The following is a 21,575-nucleotide window of genomic DNA, read 5'->3' as shown; positions in this document are numbered from 1 at the left end:
TTCTTATTAGCATTTTTCAGAACTTTACATCAGCATTTTATGCCACTCTGGCATAATTCATTAGCATCAGGTCATACAGTTAACACCATACTTCCTTGGACCACAGATAGCCAGGGGGGGATGGGATATGTGTGTGAGTGAATGCTGCTGAGTCCATATTAGTAAGTGCAATGTTGGGCTTGATGCAATCCTCACAACTGTATGGTTAACCTATTTTTCACAAAATATATAACCATACAGCAATTAAAAACAAATACACAAGGGTGCAATTCTGAATGAGCGGAACAAGGTGCAGAGCAGTCTTTTACTCCCCCACAAACCCATCTCCATGCTCAGTACGCTGCAGCTCAGCAGGTACATCCTCCTAAATAGAGACTCCTCAGAATCTTACCTGAAGGCCTGGTTGCTTTTCCAAGTCCATTGCACATGGCTCTACTTGCAGTAGAAGCAGAGAGAGAACTTGGGGAAAGAGCAGGCTGATGGTTGCCCGGAAGTGATGCACAGAAGTGCATCAGTTTAAAGAACACAAAACACACGAAAGCAGTGTGTTGAGGATGGAGGCTACACTGACTGGAAGATGCAGCTCCACAACTTACTTTTGCAGGCTTGCACTTAGGGTTAGAAGATCCACAATTCAAATGACTTCATAACCCCCAACAGTTTGGCAAAACAAAACAAAAACCAAAGAAGAAGCCTAGCGGACCCTCCTAGGAGGGAAAATGTACAGAGAAAATATCACTGTATCTCTGCTGTTATTGTCTGAAGGACAAGTTAACTGGTTCAAGGACTCACTTGATAATTGCAGTACGTAAGGGTGAGGCACGTGAGGGTTTAACATGAACAAAGCCCTCCTAGGTCAAGGCTGTTTAAGGTTTTAAAACATCAGCGCTAGTACCATGAACTATGCCCAGAAACTAACCAGTAATCTTCGCATAATGCAAGTAAATTATGCTCCCTTTACTAGTAGCTTGGCATCAATGGGGCTGTAGCCAGAAACCGGTTTAGGTATATAAGGATATACTGGATATAGGAGGTATTTCAGAGAAAAGACTGGCAAGAAGGCTAACCTCTTCGTGAGCTGGGGTGGGGAGAAACACTGACGTTTTCCCAAAATGTTACACAGATGAAAATTTGGAAGCAGGATATAAGGAATAAGTGGCAATATTTGGTGGTTGCCAGGATGTGAGAAGAAAAGCACTCATAAAAATCAAAAGGTGTCCAAAGCTGTATACTCTTTGGTGTGTGTGTGTGTGTGTGTTTGTGTATAATAGAGACAGCACATTTGACATGGTTCACATTTAATCACACTACATGCTTTGTTTGCAATTAACTCGTTATACTTTGAAAGGAAGGTAGGACATAGTTTATCTATTTTACGACAAGCTACTTATGAAATCACCTATCTGCTAGAGGTTTTTCTCTCTAGCACTATGTAAAAGATGTTATGACTTGCTGCTGCTATTGAAACACTGATTTGTATTCTGCTGGATGATTACAAAATGGCAAAGCAAACACTGAAGTAACTAGCATAGATAACTGGCATAGACCCCCAAGCCTAGCAAGGAGAGAGCCTTTAAATCAGATTTAAATTAAAGCTTCAACAACACTGTGATAATCAGATTGTGTGAAACACCAGCGGCTGTACTTCAACCTAAAGCTCTAATCATTCTGTTCACTGATTACAGTTTACCAATTATGAAAGACTGTCCTGTAAGGCATAATGGCACAGTCTGCAAGAACACAAGCCTAATTTAATTTTTACACAATGTCCCTTTAAAAAAGTACAATTTTTCAGGCCACAATTTCTGTTTCCCCATGCGTGTGTACACACTAATTGGGTTGCAGAAACCAAGCCAAGCTTGTTTCTATTTATTTTCAGCAACCTGCTCTCCACATTCATGTGCATCTACAGGGAAGGGCAGTACTAAGGATGAACCCTCTCCCGCAACCTTATTGAAGACAGAGACTGGAGAAATCAAACTGCAAAGCTTTAACACCACATATTATAAACCAGAAGACAGGACAAGATGTAAAATCGGCAGAATTTAGATTTGGATTCAAGATAATATTCAGTCTGCAGCAGAAGAGTGGAAAAATCACAGGAACAAAGTTTACAATATCTGTAAGCAACTGCTGCATTGTTAGTAACAAAAGGCTAACCACTTGACTATTAGTTTACTGTAAAGTCAGCTCAAATGAGAATAGCAAGATATACCGCCTTGGCTTAAATTCTGAGCTCGTCAGAAGAAGTGTGCAGTGGAGACCCAGTCATATGCAGAGAAGAAGACTGAACATCTGACAGACCTACGTTAGGGCATTTATAGAAATAACAAGCCACATCATCGATCTCACAAATTAAAATCGTTACGATGCTAGAGGATTTAGGGTATTAGGGAGTTTACTGGTAATTTTGAAAAATAAAATGAGACTTTCCTACTAAAATATACCAATCTGCTAATCATCTTGGCAAACCTGATGAGGAGGTAAAATGCAAGACAATTTATTATCAGTTTTAAATAACCTTCTAGTCTTTAGTAATCCATTATCATTCTCAAAAGGAAGTCACCATGGTTTACAACGCCAAGATATTTCTTGAAAGGAAAACTACAAACACACAACAGGAACTGTTGGACAACACTTGCAGAAACAGCTCAGACTGATCAGAAATAAATATTTTGGGACATATCGATTAGTCTGATTTGCTTTGTTCTCTTCAAGCAAGGCAGAATCACAAGAAGCAATATCAATCTTTACAATGTCAATGGAAGCCAGGCTATAATGCTAGTACTGACTCATCTACTCAGAACATTAAAAATCAATAAGAAACTGTTCCAAAGCGGCTTCCCAGATATGACCTCACAATATATTTGTGATTACCTCACTGACAACAGTAGATGGTTCTGAGATTTCTCAACAAGTTTGCTTCTCATGCAGTTATACTAAGTTATGCCAATACCTAAATATTCCAATTACCGTCAAGGCTTTATAATTGTTGTACAACACACACTGTTTATAGACATGAGAACTGTTGTTACCATTGGGTATTCAGAGGCAGTATTGATTTTTTGACTGTTTCCTCCATTGTTCTTAATGCACACAAAAAGGATCAGAAAACAGAATAGTTGCCTACATTTTCAAAATAACTGAACATTCTTCATCACTCAGACTACACTAGCAGATTTTTCAAATTTTGCTTTTGCTATTTAACTTCTCCTATTATTCTTTTCATTTTCAAGACCCAGTTCTGATATGCCATAAGTGTTGAATACTCTCTTACTATTAGGGTTGCCAACCTCCAGGTGGTGGCAGGTGATCTCCTGCTATTGCAACTGATCTTCAGCCAATAGAGATCAGTTCACCTGGAGAAAATGGCCACTTTGACAATTGGACTCTATGGCATTGAAGTCCCTCCCCTCCCCAAACCCCTCCCTCCTCAGGCTCCACCTCAAAAACCTCCCACCAGTGGAAAAGCGGGGCCTGGCAACCCTACTTAATATCCATGAAGAATAGCTTGTGATAACTTTCAAACAAATAGTTCTGTGTCCCTCTCCAAGCTTTGACTGTTTCTGTTTCTATTTCTCTCATATGAACCTTCCTTTAACATTCTTCTTTCCTGTCATCATATTTAACATGTAACCTCACAGTCCTATTTTGTAACAGTATGGGAAGAATGTTAAAAAAAAACCAACAACAGTAAGGAAAATTTATGGTGGCACAACTTTTAAAAACCCTGTTCGCCCTTACCTGTATCTTTGCTGTGGAGACTGTTTTTCAGCTGACTTAAAAACATGTCCAATGTAATACAAAGGAAAGAATAAAAAGTTCCAGTTTGTTGCAAACCATGTCAAAGTGAAAGGTGCATCAAATTTCTTAAAGGTCAGTTTTGCTAGCTGAGTTGAACCTGACCAGGAGGAACAGACACCGAGTACCACCACCACTCCCCAGAAAAATTTCTTAAGTTGAGTTACAGAGCATGTCCAGCAACATCGGCTTCCTCTTCCACCAGCCTCCATCCCAGCATGCGCCTGGGCTTCTGCTGGGGCTGGGGAATCACGGGAACGCTCATCCCCTGGGGGAAAAATAAGAGAGAGGAGAGACAGAAGATCTTGTTAGAACTGATGGGAGAATATCCCGAACCATTTCATTTTCCAATAAATAAATCCTAAACCACATGGTGGTATACATGCATTTTGTACTCTGGCCCTTCGCCCAAGTACAAAATTAAAATATGAAGCCACCCTAAGTGAATGTGCTTTTTCAGAGCTTAATTATGACATAAATTATATTGATCTATCAGGAAGAACCCAACTGAAATAAATGAAATTTAAAAATGACATCAGTTTGACAGACCATTGAGTGACAAACTAGGGAAGATTATCGGCCTTTCTTGCACAACTATCCCAAAATATGTTTTGATGCAAACAAGAATTGATTTGTTCTCATCTGAACTGTGAAATATAAGCCCTTTTTTAATAGTCTGGAACTGGGTAGATAACTGAGTTAATTATTTAGTCTGTGCTAAATTAACCTTTCTCTAGCTCCTGCATATTCAGATATACAACTCTTCAAGAATTTGGTTTTTAAAAACAAAGAAAAAGTTGAAAAGAACATGAATATGGTCAGGAATAATATGGGTATTATAATACCAGCTGACAGTTGTAATGAATAAAAGGGAGTATGAATGGAGACACACATCCAGTTGATTGAGGAGGATACATACTATGTGCCCAAATGATCCTACCATTGGAATACAAAATAAAAATATTACAGAGAAACAAATATTTATAGGTGCAAATCAGATCATGGTATTATGTCTAAGGAAAAAACACCCAGAATATCTATTCTGTGCGTACAGCCACTGCTAGCAATGGTGGAACGCTCTGCCTAGGGAGGCCCAAGCTTTAAATGATCCAGCTGTTTCGTTGGGCCTGTAAGACAGAGCTGTTCCATTGAGCATATAGCTGAGGGCAGAGACAATATACAGTAAATGCATCAACCAGCCTGAACCTTTGTGGGGCCCTCCCATACGCTATGCGCTATCATGGGCCATTTGATCATCTGGTTTTTTGGCTGACACCGTACCAGTCTGGTTAGCAAGCTGTGTGTTGCTCCCAGTGTCTGAATTTGCAGCAGTATTTAGGCCAGGAGCACTATTGGAGCTTGCACACTACTGCCTTTTTAGCACCATCTATAGTGTACTGTTTTAAATTTAGTTTTTTATGTATTATTCAGTGTATTGTTGTTACCCACCCTGAGCCCTGCTGTGCAGGTGGGGAGGGCTATAAATATAAGTATAAATAAATAAATAAAATTTGTTCCCTTGAGTTTAGCGGGATAACATTCTCATCTTTACAAACCACTTAATGTAGATGTTTGCAAACCCACAGCCCACTTAGGCCATAAGGAAATATCCCTACACTCAAAATCTACCAAATAGCAATAATAAAATAGAAAAGTAAAATTCCCATACACGTATTTGTTATGCATAGCTCTTCCATGTATGCTGTTAAACAAAAGTGTTAAATACACTAACAAAGGTGCTGCACTGGAGAAATAGCACGACACACAATACTTCACGTATCACTTTACTATGAAAATGATCTGGCACATCAGGGGACTGAATTTCCAAAGATGCTGTTATAATCTCACACTGTAAGGAGTAAAGAACACTTTAGCCAAAACAAGTTACACCGCTTTCTGAAGTAGTTGGTGTCTTTATTCCAGAATGCCTTCTTTGTTCACTCTGGCTATGAAAATCACCTTCTCCGCCCTACAGTATAAACAGCAAGAGTTCATTTTCAATGAAATGCTCTGAGACATAAGTATGCTCAAGTGCTTTTGACTTAGTTCCTCATAAACCAGAACCTTCACTCCTAAGCAGTCTGTTGTCTTATCTACAGCTTGCAAGTCCTGAGACATCAGAAAAACAACTGAGCCAAATGAAGCATCTAGTGACATTTAGGGCCTTGATCAATCCAAGCAACTGATTCAAGAGGGGGCACAATTGGCAAACTAGTTGAAACTGCCCAGGCCATAGCCATCACCTGGCCAACCAGGAACAGAAGTGGGACCAGGATAAGGTTGCTAGCTCCAGGTTGGGAAATACCTGGAGATTTTGGGGGTGGAGCCTGAGGAAGGTAAGGTTTGGGGAGGGACTTCAGTGAGATATAATGCCATAGAGTCCACCTTCCAAAGTGGCCATTTTCTCCAGGTGGACTGATCTCTGTTGGCTGAAGATCAGTTGTAATAGCGGGAGATCTCCAGCCACCACCTGGAGGTTGGCAAACATAGACCAGGAGCCCCCTCAAGCAGCAGATCTAGGTGTTCCAGGGAAGCATAACCCTGTCCAAAAAAAGAACACACATACCCAGATCAGACATGTTTCTATCCAACAGCACCTCTGCCTTATCTGGACTAAGGTTAAGTTTGCTCTGTTTGTTCTAAACACTAGTTTAGAAATTTCACTGCTTTCCCAAGGCTACATGGAAATCAGAGGTAAAACTGTGGTCCATCAACATACAGATGAAAATGAAACCTACATCTTGGGATGAACTCCCAGGATTTCATATTGGTGTAAAGAAGCACAGAGAACAAAATGGAACCCTGTCACACCCCACACACAAAAAGCCATGGGGCCGAGCAGTAGTCCCACAATATCATGTTCAGAAGGAAAGGGAGCCACTGCAAAATGTTAGCATCTAGACTTACTTCTGTCAGACAACTCAAAAGGATACTGTGGCTGATGGTATCAAATGCTGCTCAAAGATCCAAGAGAGTCAAAAGGGTGTATTCCCCTGTCTATCTCCAATGTAAATTATTCAACATACAACACTGACATATTGAAATCGTCAGAACCATGTCATGTGCATTCCATGTCATGTCCATCCACAGGAATACTGTGGTAGGGTAGGGGCACTGTGATAAGACGGTTCTCCCCTACTTGCCCAAGTTAGGATGCCGACATTGGTTTGGGAAGCACTGATCAAAATGAGAATGGGATGGCAGAATCAATTTTCCATTTACCTACCAGCTTATGACTATCAATGCCAACAGCGCCAATCATTTCATTAGTGGGGCAGACCTGAATGGAGTACCAAATGCACTCACCCAAGGCTGGATGTGGGTTCCACCCCCTGCCACACTCCCTCTGTAACACCTATTCGAATCTGTAGATTGCAAGAATCCACAACAGACAGTATCATACACAGGCAGTTTATCCCACAATAAATGTCGAGGCACTCCCACACCCCATATACTATGCTTTTTAATCACAGAAGCTAAGAGAATCACTAGATTTGTTGCAGCAGTCTGTGGGATTACTATTGGATAAACGTAGAATAAGCAGCTTGAAAAGGCTCACTACTAGAGTATGAGATCCTGTGCAGAATTACACAAAAATAATTCCCATTTAATAAACCAGATTTGATAGCAATACAATTATTTTGTTGTTTGAGAACTTAAAGAAAATCAAGGATGACAGGACAAGATTATGCAAACAATAAACAGTCAGAAAGAGGGATATATTGGTACACATTTTAAAAAGTATATCTCTTGTATTAAGAGTTTGGTTGCACCAAACATTTGAAGTAATCCTCCTATATTTGCAGCCTAAACATTGTTCTGAAGTAAGGCCCACTCAGTTAAATGGCACTTACTCCCCCATAAAAGTGCTTCTGATCATGATCCGGTATAACCAGATAAACTGAAAGGATAAAATCAGGAACAGAATCAGTATGGAATCTGAGACAGGGAGTAGCGTTGTAGCTCTTGGTAAGGTGGGGAGGAGGGAACAGGAAGGAACTCCTAATAAGAAGACCCTAACAAAGGGAAACGTGGAGTGGCCCAATCTCATCAGATTTCAGTCGCTAAACTGGGTCGGTACTACGATGGGAGACCACCAAGGTAGACTGTGCAGAGGAAGCCAATGGCAAGCCACCTCTGCTTAATCACTTGCTTTGAAAGCCCCTTGGCTGGGGTCACTGTAAGTCAGCTGTGACTTGACAGCACTTTACACTCACAACAAATGCTAAACTCTTCTACCATTCACCCTGCCTCTGGATCTTGACCACTTGCCAGTTGCATATTACATTGCTGGCCAGTGGCCTCCTCCCAAAGGGGCTCTTGTTCCGTTACAACCTAGGATGTAAGCATCCTGTGAAGCAAATGAGTACTCCCATCTCGAGTCTTTAAATTCTGGAATTTATATAACCAAAAAGTGTTACAATGTTGCACTTCCGAACCTTACTGGTCATATTTAAAGTAGTACTATCAACGTGTTATTACCGTAAATGTGAAATGATACATCTGGTTAATGACAAGAATGTAAGGAACAAGGATAAACATATGACTGGAGACAAGTAGTGATTTGGGGTGGATAAATGGTAAGAGAGAAAACTATAAAGTCCCCCTTAATAGGATGAAGCATGAATTTACAGGAACTTAATCATTAAAAGCTAAAAATAACATTATCCCACTGAAGCTTTGGTTTTCGCAAGGGCAGTACTTTTGCTTGTTTACCAGATAGGTGTTAGTTTACCTAAAACAACAAAAGCAAATAAGAATCTTGTGTGTGTGTGTAAAGTCTTACCTCACCTTAAAAACTAACAGATTGACGGCGCAGTCCTATGGAAGTAAGCCCCATTGTATGCAGGTTGGACTTACTTCTGAGTAAAAGTGCACAGGCTTGCTTTTCCATTGCACTATGCACTGTCTTGGGTTGTGGCCCGTATCATTAGATGCAAGGAAAAAATTTTCAGTTTAAAGAAATTATATATAGTATTGGATACAGCCAACTTTTTCACTCAGTCTCACCCAATTCCCCTCCTTCCTACAGCCCCCGTTCCATATGGCTTTTGTACATGTAGGTTCCATGAGCCCTAGCAAAGCTTTTTTATGGCCAAAAGGGACCCTTTCTTCCTTAGTCACCTGCAGAAAAACTGGCTGGATTTAACCCCTACACACCCACGTGTTAGTCTTTAAGGTACTACAAAACTCCTGTTTATTTTAGTTGTACATTCTGTAGTACCTGGTTTTAGATCAGGGATGGGGAAGCTACAGCCCGGGGGCTGTATGCGGCCCCCGAGGACATTTTTTGTGGCCCTTGGGAGCTCCGGGGCCCTGCCGCAGATGCACTGCCCTCCCCAAGGGTGTTCCTGGGGCCACGGCTTGCGGGGGTGCTGTGGTGCCCTTTGGACCTCCTCTCGCTGACTGTCGGCTGTTGGTCGGCAAGAGGAGGGGGAGGGAGAGGGACGCTTCCCCCAAGGCTGCCCCCTACAGCCGTGGCGTGCAGGAATGCCACGGCACACTATAAGCCCCTCTCGCCGCCTGTCGGCTGTTCAGTGGCAGCGGGGTCGGGGAAGAGGCCCACGGCTCCCAGCAGCAGAGTATGCGCGCCAGAGCTGATCGGGCTTTGGGGGGCTTTTTGTGGACTCGGGGGGAAGGGCGTGGACACTGGGGCCGTCGTGCGGGGCTGTGTGCACCGCCGTGGGGGGGGGCGGGGGAGGCGGGGTCCTGGTTGCTCGGGGCCGGCATGCACCGGTGTGTGTGTGCACGCGGGGGGGGGAAGGCTTTTCTCTCTCTTTTCCCTCTTTCTGTCACTCTTTCTCCTTTATCTCCCTCTCTCTCCCCCTCTTTTTCTGTCTCTTTCTTTGTCTGTCTCCCTCTGTCCTTTTCTTTCTTTCCCTCCATCCTTTTCTTTCTTTCTCCCCCTCCCTCCATTTCTTTTCCCCTTTCTCTCTGTTTCTCCTTCCCTTTTCCTCTTTCTCTGTTTTCCTTCCTTCCTCCCATTCCTCTTTTCTTTCCTTGTGGATCGACTGTGGGCTGCGGGCTGCGCCCCCCTGGCGCCTTGTTTGCTCGGGCCTACCACTGGCTGCCCTCCCGCCTGGGGGGGGGGGGAGGACCGAGGGGAGTGGGGGCACCCTCCAGGCCTTCTCTGTGTGGCCTCCCCTGGGGTTGTCAACCTCCAGGTGTTGGCTGGAGACCTGGCAACCCTAGCCTCTCTCTCCCTCCCCCCCCCCCGCCGCCGCTGGGAGATCTACGCCTGGTATGGCCCTTGAATGATGTTATAAATGTGCAAATGGCCCTTGGCAGGAAAAAGGTTCTCCACCCCTGCTCTAATGTATAGATGTGAGTTAAACAGTCTCCCATTGAATTTTCCTTTACAAGTTTAGGCATCTAACAGACATATCTGGTTAACTCCTGAAAGTAACAGAGGAACTATCAAGTTAAATACAGTGTTCACTACCAGAACTTCATTTACATTTGACAAATACCTGTCAAAGACTCTAAACAAGTGATATTCCAAACAAAAGGAAGGTTGATTTAAATCTGCTTTCAATAGGATTTCTTACTGATCACTGCAAGGTTTTTTTTTAACTGTTTGGTTCTAAGCAAGTAGACAAATCTACAATTATATTTTGAATTTCAATGTACTTAAGTCATTTTACAGCTATTGTCTCAGGGTAGGTATTGAGGAGTAACAATACTGAATCAACAACCTTAAGTCTCATCTATCTCTAGTCACAAACATTAGTCGTGGAGGAGAAAAATTACAAAAGTAGAAAACGGTCATTCTTGTTTCTGATTAACTTAGAATTCTGGAACTTGGTGGTAGTAAGGGAGAAGATGCGTTACACACCATGTATTTTACCAGTGACTGCTACAGCAGTGATTTTCAAACTGTGTTCTGTGGGATACTGAAGTTCCTCAAAAGCTTATATCAGATTCCTCAATGAGATTTTTTAATTGGGACAAGCATCTGTGAAAGACACAGGACATAGTCATGGGGGAAGCATTAGGGCACAGACATTTTACTCATTACAATGATGAAACAGGCCCGGCTGGCTGTTGTTCTTTGTGTGTCCATATGCTCCAAAATCATTTGCACTACATGGATCCATAGCAGACATGTACTAGATCCTTGGCAAATAAATTGATGTGGAAAGTAGAAATTTTATATGAAAGCTGCCTTATACTGAGCTAGATTATTGGTCTGTCTTAGCCCAGTACTGTCTGCTGTTGCTGGCAGTGGCTCTACCTGGATCCTTCAACTGGATTTGCCAGGGTCTTATCCTGGATCCTTTAACTGGATATGCTAGGGTCTTAACCTGGGACCTGCTGCATGTCAGACCAATGAATCATGGCTCCTCCTGGAAAGTCTATAAATCAGTGGCCTACAAAGACACAGTAGCATGGACAATGTTGTATGCCCTAGACTAGATAAGGATATTCTCCCTCTTCTCCCATCTATTCTTCATCTCTGCCCTCATGCTGGACCTTTCAAAACACAATCACGTATCCTTGAATAGCAAGTTTGAGTATGCTCATTCAATAACAGCAAAAGGAGAAAGTACATAATATTTAGAAATGTGTTTTATTTTGTTTTCAATACAAAATAAAACAGAAAATAGGAAAGTACACCCCTAAGCTTCAGATGAGCTACTAAAAGTGCACAGTATGCTAGAAATGCAGACACATACAAAAAGACTCCATATGCTGCTTCATAGATTGATGAATACATATTGATGTTATGATCTTACAGGCTCAGTTCATGATGAATACAGATTGATGTGATGATCTTACAGGCTCAGTTCATGCTGATGAATCCATCCCTGTAATAATTTGAAATGGCAGTCACACACCAGAAAGAGCACAAAGTTCTTATCTCCCTTTTGGGATAAAGTAGTTACTGTACAAGGAGTGAGATTAAAAAGCTTGAAGGCTTAAAGTAATGCATATCAATGAAAGACTTCTGGAGGCAGCCTATCTATTAGGTGGCGCATCCGCAGACTTCCACAACTGCAGTTCCTTCATACTGGATTGGCTTTATGTTTGTCCAAGAAACAGTAACCAGAGAAGCAGATATTCTCTTTCTCTTAACCAGCAGCAATTCCCTCCTAACACTGTTTTAAAAACATAGGCTACAGCAGCTCTATACAAAAGGTGGGGGCAGAGGGCAATGAGAGCCACTAGAAAAACAAAAGCCAAAGGCATGTAATAACTGGTACTAACGAAAATAACACAAAACTGTGTGTAGTTTCTCTATAACTCTTTATGAGGCTTGATCTTAAAATAACAGAAGTCTGACAAAGAGTTCTGGAAAATTCAGCAGCTTGCACACTATTGTTTTGGTTGGTCCTAATAAAAGGTATTAATGGATTTTGTTTGGGGTTTTGCTTTGGACCAGTGTGGCTACTTACATCATTTATTTAGAAAAACTTGAATGCATTATATATTTGCATCGGTGAAATAAAGCAGACTACTAAAGTTTACCTGCACACCTTTTTATATTTTAAAGGATATGGCCTCACAAGCAACTTCTTCAGAATAATAATGATCCTTTAAGGATGAACAAACTGTCTAAACAACTTGAATATAGGAAATTGCAGAGAAGCACATACATGGCTGCCAGATGATCAAAAAGCTGATATGCATATGGGTGCCTAAATTCTGTAAGAGACAAAGTTATCTACCACTTTTTCTTTATTTTTCTAATTTGGGACCTGAAAATAATGATATTTTGCCCAGATTACAATAGTAACAAGATAAAGTATATAAGAAGTAATGGTGCATACTATTCACCAGGTCAATTCAGTGCTTGGCAGATAGATATGTTTATTTTTAAAAGATCTGTGCTGCCTTTCCACCCAATTCAGAGTCCCCAAGAAAGCAAACATTAAAACATCACATTAAAACATTTACACTATTTCAGACATTAAAAGCATTTAAAATACAAATATATGTACATATTTTAAACAGTTAAATAAAACAGAAAAAAATGTTGTACCATCAAGTCACTGCTGACTTATGGCAGCCTCGTAGGGCTTTCAAGGAAAGAGATGATCAGAGGTGGGTTGCCATTGCCTGCCTCAGTGTCACAACCCTGATATTCCTTGGAGGTTGCCCATCCAAACACTAACCAGGGCCAACCCTGCTTAGCTTCTGAGATCTGACAAGATCAGGCTAACCTGGGGTGACATTTTTGTCAGAGTAAGCACTACTGCCAATGACAATGCAGAGTTTCAAGGGGAGGGGACTCAGACACCTCCTGATTTCTCCTTGTGATTATGCTGTGCTCAAGAGGTGTCCAGGACTTTTTTTTTTTTTTTTAACTACAAGCAACCATAAGGTTGCATAAGGTTTTCCAATCTCGGGATATAAAAGTGTAAGACAAGAGAGGGATGAACCAGGGACATACTAACCATGCATAAACGGCCAATGTTAGAGGGAGACAGATGAATCTCCCTTGGGGTCCCATTCCAGAGTTCTGGAGACTCAACAGAAAAGGCCCTTTCTTGGGTTGCCACCTGTCTAGCCTCAGGTGGCAGGGGCACCTGAAGCAAGGTCTCCAAACATGACTGTAGTGGTGCAGTAGGTTCATATGGAATCAGGCAGTCTTTCAGGTATGCTGGCCCCAAGCTACATAGGACTTTAAAGGTGAATACTAGCACTGTGAATTAAAACCCAGACACAAATTGGTAGCCAGCATAGGTGGCACAAGACTATAACGATATGATCCTATGACCCGCTCCAGTCAGCATTCTCATTGCACCATTCTGTACCAACTGTACCTTCTGGACAGTCGTCAAGTGAAGCCCCACATAGAGCACATGGCAGTAACCTAATCTAGATGTAGGTATTTGAAAGCCGCTAACCAATACTGTAATGTACATGTGCACACAAAACCCAGTATACAGTTTAATGTACAGAACACACAGAAAACCACTCCACTCTGATATTTAAAAAAGGGAATAATATGACATTTCCCATTATTCTTATAATCTATTAACCCCAACATTGTTCTTAAAATTAAACGAGACCAAAAGATGATGACATAGGCTTTGTTCTGTGAAAGTTAAAATGTGAATGTTCAGGCACATGAATGAAAAACCCAAAGCTTGGGTTTTTAACAGATATTTTTTATTCATTCATTTTTTTATTTATACATTTACACTTATAGCCTGCTCTCAGTCCCAGCAAGCATTACTGGAATATACAAACCAATCTACTTTTTCTTATTAAGAACTCAAAGTGGTATTTGCCTTTTTTTTCTATACTGATATAATACAAGTATATACTTCCCAAAGCTGCCTCCAGCCTTGCTACCATAAGCGCTTCCTTTTTTCTGTTGCTTTTCTCCTTTGCTTAATGTTTTAAATCCATCTTTACCACCTCACAAATTCCTTTTACCACCATTTCATCTTCTCTATCTTTTCTGTCTATTCTTTCCCTTGTCTTCACATGCACTTTAGTTGTCTTCCAATCCCACAATTTATTTTCCTTCCTCTTCCATTCATTACCTTTCTGCAGTCTTTCTAATCACATTATTTGTGTTACACATTAAGTAAAAAAACCACACCTTTACTATTGAAGCAATTGACAGATTAAGTCACTTGTTAGGGGAGGTTTCAAATCTTCTCCTTCGAATATTTCCAAGAAAAATAATAGGACAGAGACCTATTGTTGATGCCCTAGTTTTAAGCCACTGTAAGCGACATCTTAAATCAATGGACTTAAAAGGGTGGAACTCTGTTTAAGATTGAACTGTGTTTCTTTTAAGACGCAGGTTCAATTTTGATTGGTACCTTGCATCTATGATCCTTGCTCTTCTGAATCTAGTTTTATCCTCTTTTTAATAGGTACTCTCTTCTCAGTTTCTGCCCATTCTTTCTTTTTTTCTGACTTTTCCAATTTCCATCTCTTAATTATGCTCCCCTAATTATTCAAACTCCTAATTATGTTTCAATCACAGCATTTACATTCTCTCTTTGTACTTCTCTGTCTTTATTAAAGCTTTATTAGAGCCAGCGTGGTGTAGGTTAAGAGCGGTGGACCTGGTGATCTGAGTTGGTTTCCCCACTCCTACACATGAAGCCTGCTGGGTGACCTTGGGCCAGTCACAGATCTCTCAGAACTCTCTCAGCCCCACCTACCTCACAAGGTGCCTGTTGTGGGAAGAGGAAGGGAAGGAGATTTTAAGACTTGATTCTTCTTAAAAGGTAGAGAAAGTCAGCTTAGAAAAACCAACGTTTCTCCTCATCCTCAAGGGCCTCTTTTCCTCTCAGTCATCTCTAGATTCTCTACACAGGCACTTTATCCAGCCTTCCCGTTCCCCTCCTTCACAGTCATACCACCCTTCACTTTCCTTATGCCCCCAAAACTTCCAAGCAGCCTGTTTTTCTGAGCACAGCAAACCTCCCTGCCCCAGTCATTTTATAGGCTCTTTCTAAGCACCGCATCCTCTCCCTACATAGGCAGCCAACTGTATCAGTGGCACAGTCGTTTTTCCTGTCTAAGGCGGGCTTGGAAAGCAACTTCAATTAACAACCTTATTGCCTCGGATCGTGAAAGGGGGAGCATCTCGCTCCGCGGCTGCAGCCCAACTTGAAATGAGGGCAAAGGCGACGAACTAGTGGTTGAGAAGGCGGTTAAGGGGAGACATGATAGAGGTCTGCAAAATTATGCACAGTTTGGAGAGAGTGGGCAGGGAGAAGCTTTTCTCCCTCTCTCATAACACTAGAACGCTGGGTCATCTGCTGAAGCTGGAGGGTGACAGATTCAAAACTGAGAAAAGGAAGTATTTCTTCACACAAGGCATAGTTAAATTGTGGAACTCCCTGCCCCGGGATGTGGCTGCCAACTTGGAAGGCTTTAAGAGGGGAGTGGATATGTTCATGGAGGAAAGGGGTATTCATGGCTACTAGTTAGAATGGATACTAGTTATGATGCGTACCTATTCTCTCCAGGATCAGAGGAGCATGCCTATTATTTTGGGTGCGGTGGAGCATGGGCAGGGTGGTGCTGCTGCAGTTGTCTTGTTTGTGGCTTCCTAGAGGCACCTGGTTGGCCACTGTGTGAGCAGACTGCTGGACTTGATGGGCCTTGGCCTGATACAGCAGGGCTTTGCTTATGTTCTCGTGTAACAACAATCTATCCGCCAATGCCGACAGCCGGGCTCAAACCGTAATAAATCAACTCGGATTTCCCCCCCACCAGCCCCCCGGCTTTGGTGTAGCAATAAGTTCCTAGCCTCGAAAGGGGCTTGGCGAGCCGGAAGGAAATGCCCTTTCCAAACTGCGGCAAGGGGTTGTTGTCGTTTTGTGTCGCTATCAGCAGAAACCCCCCCCCCAAAAAAAGAAGTGTTCCCAGAAGTCTCTCCGTCCCCACCTCCCAACAGCCAGGACACCGTCACCCACGCCAAGCAGCATGTGTTCCCTCCCCACCCACCGCGCAATGCCGGCTTTTCCTTCCCCCCTCGACGTGGAGACCCGCCGAGCGACCTCATGCCCAAGCCTCTGTGACAGTGCCCCAGAGATCTCCCGGTAATAATTGGCTTCCAGACTGCCAGGGAAGGAATTTCTGCCTAGCTACAAGCCTGCTCTGTGCACTGGGGAACTGGGCTAAGAGTGTCAGAGTGAACGATAAACAATGACAGGAGAAACTGGATGAAACGGCAACTGTCCTGAGCAGCCTTTCTGTCTGCAATACAATCAGATCTGCATAACTTGTTGCTGTATCGTCATAACTTGAATTTGGATAAACATCTCTTCCCCAGTATAATCGGGACTCAGAGATTTCCTGCCCATTAGGGCCTCTGATTCAGCAGCTGCAAATAAACTGTTTTCTTTTTTTATACATAACAATTTTTTATTATTTTCCTCATTTCATTAACATATATAAAAACATCAATTATTTAAAGTTTGATAAGATAATAAAAAGGAAATATAGTATTGGAGGTTCTAGCAGGGGAGCGCAGCTATCGTATACCCTTGACAGAAGCACGGTACACTCCGTCTATCTGGGATGGTCGTCCTCTTCCACCGAGCGCACAGCTTCGGGAGGGACGCACATGGAGCGGTGAGGGAGGTAGGGGACACCCGCCCAGCCAGCCAGATCAGCCGAATCAACCCTGGCGATCAATGGGGTGACAGATGTCGCAGCCAGATCGCCCTTGCATCCAGGAAATATAGTAATTAAAACATAAAATGACTTCCCCCTCATTCTCTTCCATCTTAATTTAAATTGTATACACTTTTGCTAACAAAACTAATCCCCATCTTATTTGATTAGTACATACTTATCTTGTCTAATATTGTTAATTCAATACCTTAACACAGCCGTAATACAAAAATAGGTACAGGGGATTCGGCCAAAGGCCATCCTTTAAATGACCCCATGTAACAATTGCATTTCACAGCAAATAAACTGTTTCCTTGATAACGGCCTTGGGGCTCCCTCTCCCCCCCCCGAAAACCCCGGTTTTGACTGCAAAACCCGCGCGCCGGGCAGAGGAGGTGGGTCGAGGCGGCTTTCGGAAGGGGGATGCCCGCATTGCCTGCTGGAGAGGGGGCGGGGGAGACTGCAGCAGGCGAGCCCTCCGCCCGCGCGCCCTCTCCCTCCCTCCCTCCCGCGCGCCCGGGCAGGTGCCAGGCTCGCGCGCCCCTCGCCCGGCAGCCGGCGGACCCCCCGGGCGCGGCACGCGCGCGCGCGGCGTTACCTTCCACTTTGGTGAGGGTCAGGACCGGGCTGTTGCACGCGCTGAGAGGGGCGACCCTGGCCGAGTGCTTCTTCATGGCGCGAGCCCTCCCGCCGCCCAGAGCCCTCCCGCCCGGCGCCTACATCCTGAAGCCGGGGGGCGGCAGAGCGCAAGGGACCCCTCTCCCCTCGCCGGCACAGCCTCGCTGTGTCCCTGCGCCTCGCCTCCGCCTCCCTTCCTCCTCCCTTCCTCCTCCTCCTCCGCTGCAGCAGCAGCAGCAGCAGCCGCAGCCCTCTCCATCTCGCGCGCGCCCCTCTCCCGGCTGCGAAGGAAACGTCACCAGACGGACCCCTCCCTTCGCCCTCGGCTTGACCTCACGGTCAAGGGGTGTGGGACCCCGGTGTGTGTGGGGGGGTTGCATTGAATTCCAAGCTCGAAAGAAGGAGGGGGGGGGAGATATGATGGCACCCGGAAGGGCGAAAAGGGTGGGGGGGTCGATGCTCCTGTTGACTGTGGGCTTGGCAGACTGTGGGTTTGGCAGACCTCTGCAAGGTGCTGTGGGTTTGGCAGACCTCTGCAAGGTGCGTCCTTGTGACCAGGCTTAAGCTCGAAAGAAGGAGGGGGGGAGATATGATGGCACCCGGAAGGGCGAAAGGGGGGGGGTCGATGCTCCTGTTGACTCAGAGGGCTGTGGGTTTGGCAGACCTCTGCAAGGTGCGTCCTTGTGACCAGGCTTAACCAGGAGGGGGGGGAAACCAACAAACCAGACTCATGGAATCATAGGGTTGGGAGGGACCCCCGGGGCCATCTGGTACAACCCCCTGCAGAATGCAGGGCATTCGCAACCACCTCCCTCCCTCACACACACACATGCCACCAACGACCCCTACTCCATGCCCAGAAGATGCCCAAGAAGCCCACCCTCTTATGATCTGCCTAAGGTCACAGAATCAGCACCGCTGACGGATGGTCGGGTCATCTAGCCTCTGTTTAAAAACCTCCAGTGAAGAAGAGCCCACCACCTCCCGATGAAGCCTCCTGTTAGGGCATCTGGCATGCTGTTCCGAAAGGATCACATATTAATAGGACATCACAGACTCTTCGGCATACCGCACCTAATCCCATCACGCCTGCTATTCGCATTTACATACTGTTAACATTGACATACTAATGCTTGTCTGAATTCACTCTACTTAAAGAGAGATGGATTCACATTCTAGCTGTATCTGAAGAAGGGAGCTGTGGCTCACGAAAGCTCATACCCTGCCAGAAAATATTTTTGTTAGTCTTTAAGGTGCTACTGGACTCTTGCCCTTTTCTACTACATATTAATAGGTGATCATAACACACACACCTAATTGCTTTGAAAGCTATGCTGAGTTCCTTCTGTTTGGAGTGTCTGATAAATTCTGTTCATGTCTTTGTGCATGACACCTTTTAATAGATAGGTATAAGAGTGAACTTTCAGTTATTTCAAATTCAGTGGATCATACTACCTTTAGACTAACCTTTCATGCCACGGCATAAGAATAATAAACATTGAGCAAGATGATAGCTGGGTGGTGAACTTCACTACTCTCTCAATACCTGACTTGCAGGTACCGTATATTGTCTATGGAATCTGTCCTGCTTGGCTGCCTCTTCTCCAAATGGAAAAAAAAAGTTAGAACATTACTTTTATAGGATTTGTCAAAGTACCTTAAAACCTAACCCATTTAAGGACACAGGTTGGGCAAACAAAACCAAAGTGCTGAAAGTGAAAGCTACATCCCAAGGTATCGCTGCCACCAGCCGCCTTTACTACCCCAACAGCCAGAGACCAAGAGACCAAGCCTCTAGCCCTCCCAGGTCTAAGAACAAAAGAAAGTCAACCCTGCAAGTTTGCACAGTTACAAAGTGAGTTTCAAAAACAAGTTACTTCAGTAGCTGTAGCCAATGTAGGCCAAAGTACTAGATTCAGATTGAAGCCCCCAGAATTCAAGAACGCCACAGAATAAAATTTAAATAATCAATTAAAAGATAATGCAGGAATATACAATAAAAGTGAACAATGAGGATAAAATACAACAGCTAATTAACTAACCTAAGCACTTTTACAAGCATTGGTTCCAAACTAGATGTTACCTTGACAAGACTGAGTCCAAGATAGTTCCAAAATCCAAATCAAATAGGTGCCTGGGTGTTCTAGGTAAAGGTCCCCCTGTGCAAGCACCGGGTCATTCCTGACCCAAGGGGTGACGTCACATCCAGACGTTTACTAGGCAGACCTTTGTTTTATGGGGTGGTTTGCCAGTGCCTTCCCCAGTCATCTTCCCTTTACCCCCAGCAAGCTGGGTACTCATTTGACTGACCTCGGAAGATGGAAGGCTGAGTCAACCTCCAGCCGGCTACTTGAAACCAACTTCAGTTGGGATCGAACTCAGGTCGAGAGCAGAGCTTGAACTGAAGTACTGCAGCTTACCACTCTGCGCCACGGGGCTCCTATACCTGGCTGTTCTAGTCCACCCAAAATCAAGAACATCACAATGTTGGTTGTGTTCCAGTCAATGAACAACACTAGAATTAAAAGTTTTTCCTTTTATGCCTTGCAACCTGCTCTGGCATGATTCTGGCTGACCAACCAAATGAGGGTCCAATGAAGTAACCTAACTAACCACTGGTGTTACTGACCAGGTGATTCAACCAATCAGGAAGGATTGCAAATTAAGTCTGACACTTGGCAGCTGTATCAGATCCAGTTAAGCAGACACTCCCAAATCTTTGCTGTTATGACAGAACGTGTAGGCCCACTTTGGTGGCCTTGAAACGTCTAGGAAAGATGATGTACCCAGCACTTGTGGATACCTCTCATCCTCCTTATCTCTCCCTCTGAGCCGCAGTCAGCTCAACCTTGATCTCCCATGGAGCAGAAAACTTCCCATTTTCTCTCTAGGCCTGAACCACTTGTTTGAATTTTGAACAGACTATGAAAAAGGTCTAGTCTCTTTACAGCATTCAGTATGCCTTCACTGTTCCCCAGAAGCATCCATTCTCCTCTCTTGCAGGTTAGTTCCATATGGATTGGGGGAGATTCAAGATTTGAGCTCCAAAAAACATGGAAGAATCCAAGAAACATTCAGTTTGTATTTTATTTCCCACTTGAAGAGAAATCTGATGAAACCAAGAACTTGATGCTTTGAATTTCTGTGACATGTTGACAGTAAGTTACTTTTGTATGTAAGTGTACTCTGGCTGAAGGGCATCTGGACTATCAAAAAGACTGCTCCCCCCTTATATTTCCAGGCCAAATAACAATGAACATTTCAGAACCCTCAAGGAATTAACAAACCTCTTATGCATAGTTGGTATCCTTCCAAATTAGATATGCTCGTTTTTAACAGGCAAAAGCCTCATTACTGAGATATATATTTTTAATTTCTTAAGTGTCTGGCTTATCTGTTAATAAAAGTGTTTTATTTGCACAACCAGTTTCTAAGTAGGCTGCTCCTTTGCCAAAATGAACAAGCAGGGAGTTAGGGAACTTTTTTTTTTTTAATGCAGTTTATTTATGAGCAGGCTTTTGAAAATCAGCTCCTGTAATAAAATTTCTAGTTGAGCTAACACTTTTATCATTCTTTGATACAATTCTAAACAGAGAATACTTGAGGGAATATTTGGGTTTCAGATAGTAACTGCCACTCTCCCACACGTACAGTTTCAGGCAGGGCTGATGACTACAAGCCCACTGATGCACACCTGTTGCTTTGTGGAACCTGCTTCTTTGTGATAAGATCAGAATGTGGCTGCAATGTTTGTGTGAGTAGTATGAGAGCCAAAACATATGAGCAAGGCCAACTGCCTGTAGTCTTTCCCCCCTGAGTCCCCCCCCCAGTAAGTGTGGTAAACACAGATTGTTTTTTTAAAACTGAAAGCTAAAATCTAAGTCACTCTCCTAAACTGATCAGTGGGAGTTTCAGACAGAGAAGTTCTTTTGCAATCCTGTCATATTTTTTAGTGTCTGTGAACAAACAAAACCACTTAAGGTAGAACTAGGCTAAGTTTTGTGCAGCTGCCTGTAGAATCCGTCAGACGCTGCTAAGAACATCGGTAGGTCAATAATTTT

At 43.5% G+C, this 21,575-nt stretch overlaps 1 protein-coding gene across 1 annotated transcript in view; it reads right to left on the bottom strand.

Moving 5' to 3' along the window:
* Positions 1–17,590, bottom strand: part of SLC35F3 (solute carrier family 35 member F3) — a 44,116-nt gene extending 26,526 nt beyond the window's left edge. Inside the window, exons 1-2 of the mRNA XM_056852867.1 lie at positions 17,495–17,590; positions 3,745–4,069 (exon numbers count right to left, since the gene is read on the bottom strand). Of these exons, the coding sequence (XP_056708845.1) occupies positions 3,745–4,069; positions 17,495–17,570 (401 nt within the window). The 5' untranslated portion in view covers positions 17,571–17,590. The remainder of the gene's footprint in view (positions 1–3,744; positions 4,070–17,494) is intronic.
* Between the last annotated feature and the right edge of the window lie 3,985 nt (positions 17,591–21,575).

Source organism: Euleptes europaea, chromosome 7, assembly GCF_029931775.1.
Source record: "Euleptes europaea isolate rEulEur1 chromosome 7, rEulEur1.hap1, whole genome shotgun sequence".
Lineage (NCBI taxonomy): Eukaryota > Metazoa > Chordata > Lepidosauria > Squamata > Sphaerodactylidae > Euleptes > Euleptes europaea.
Note: the sequence above shows the minus strand (reverse complement) of the source record. Positions and strands in the feature narration are given on the sequence as shown.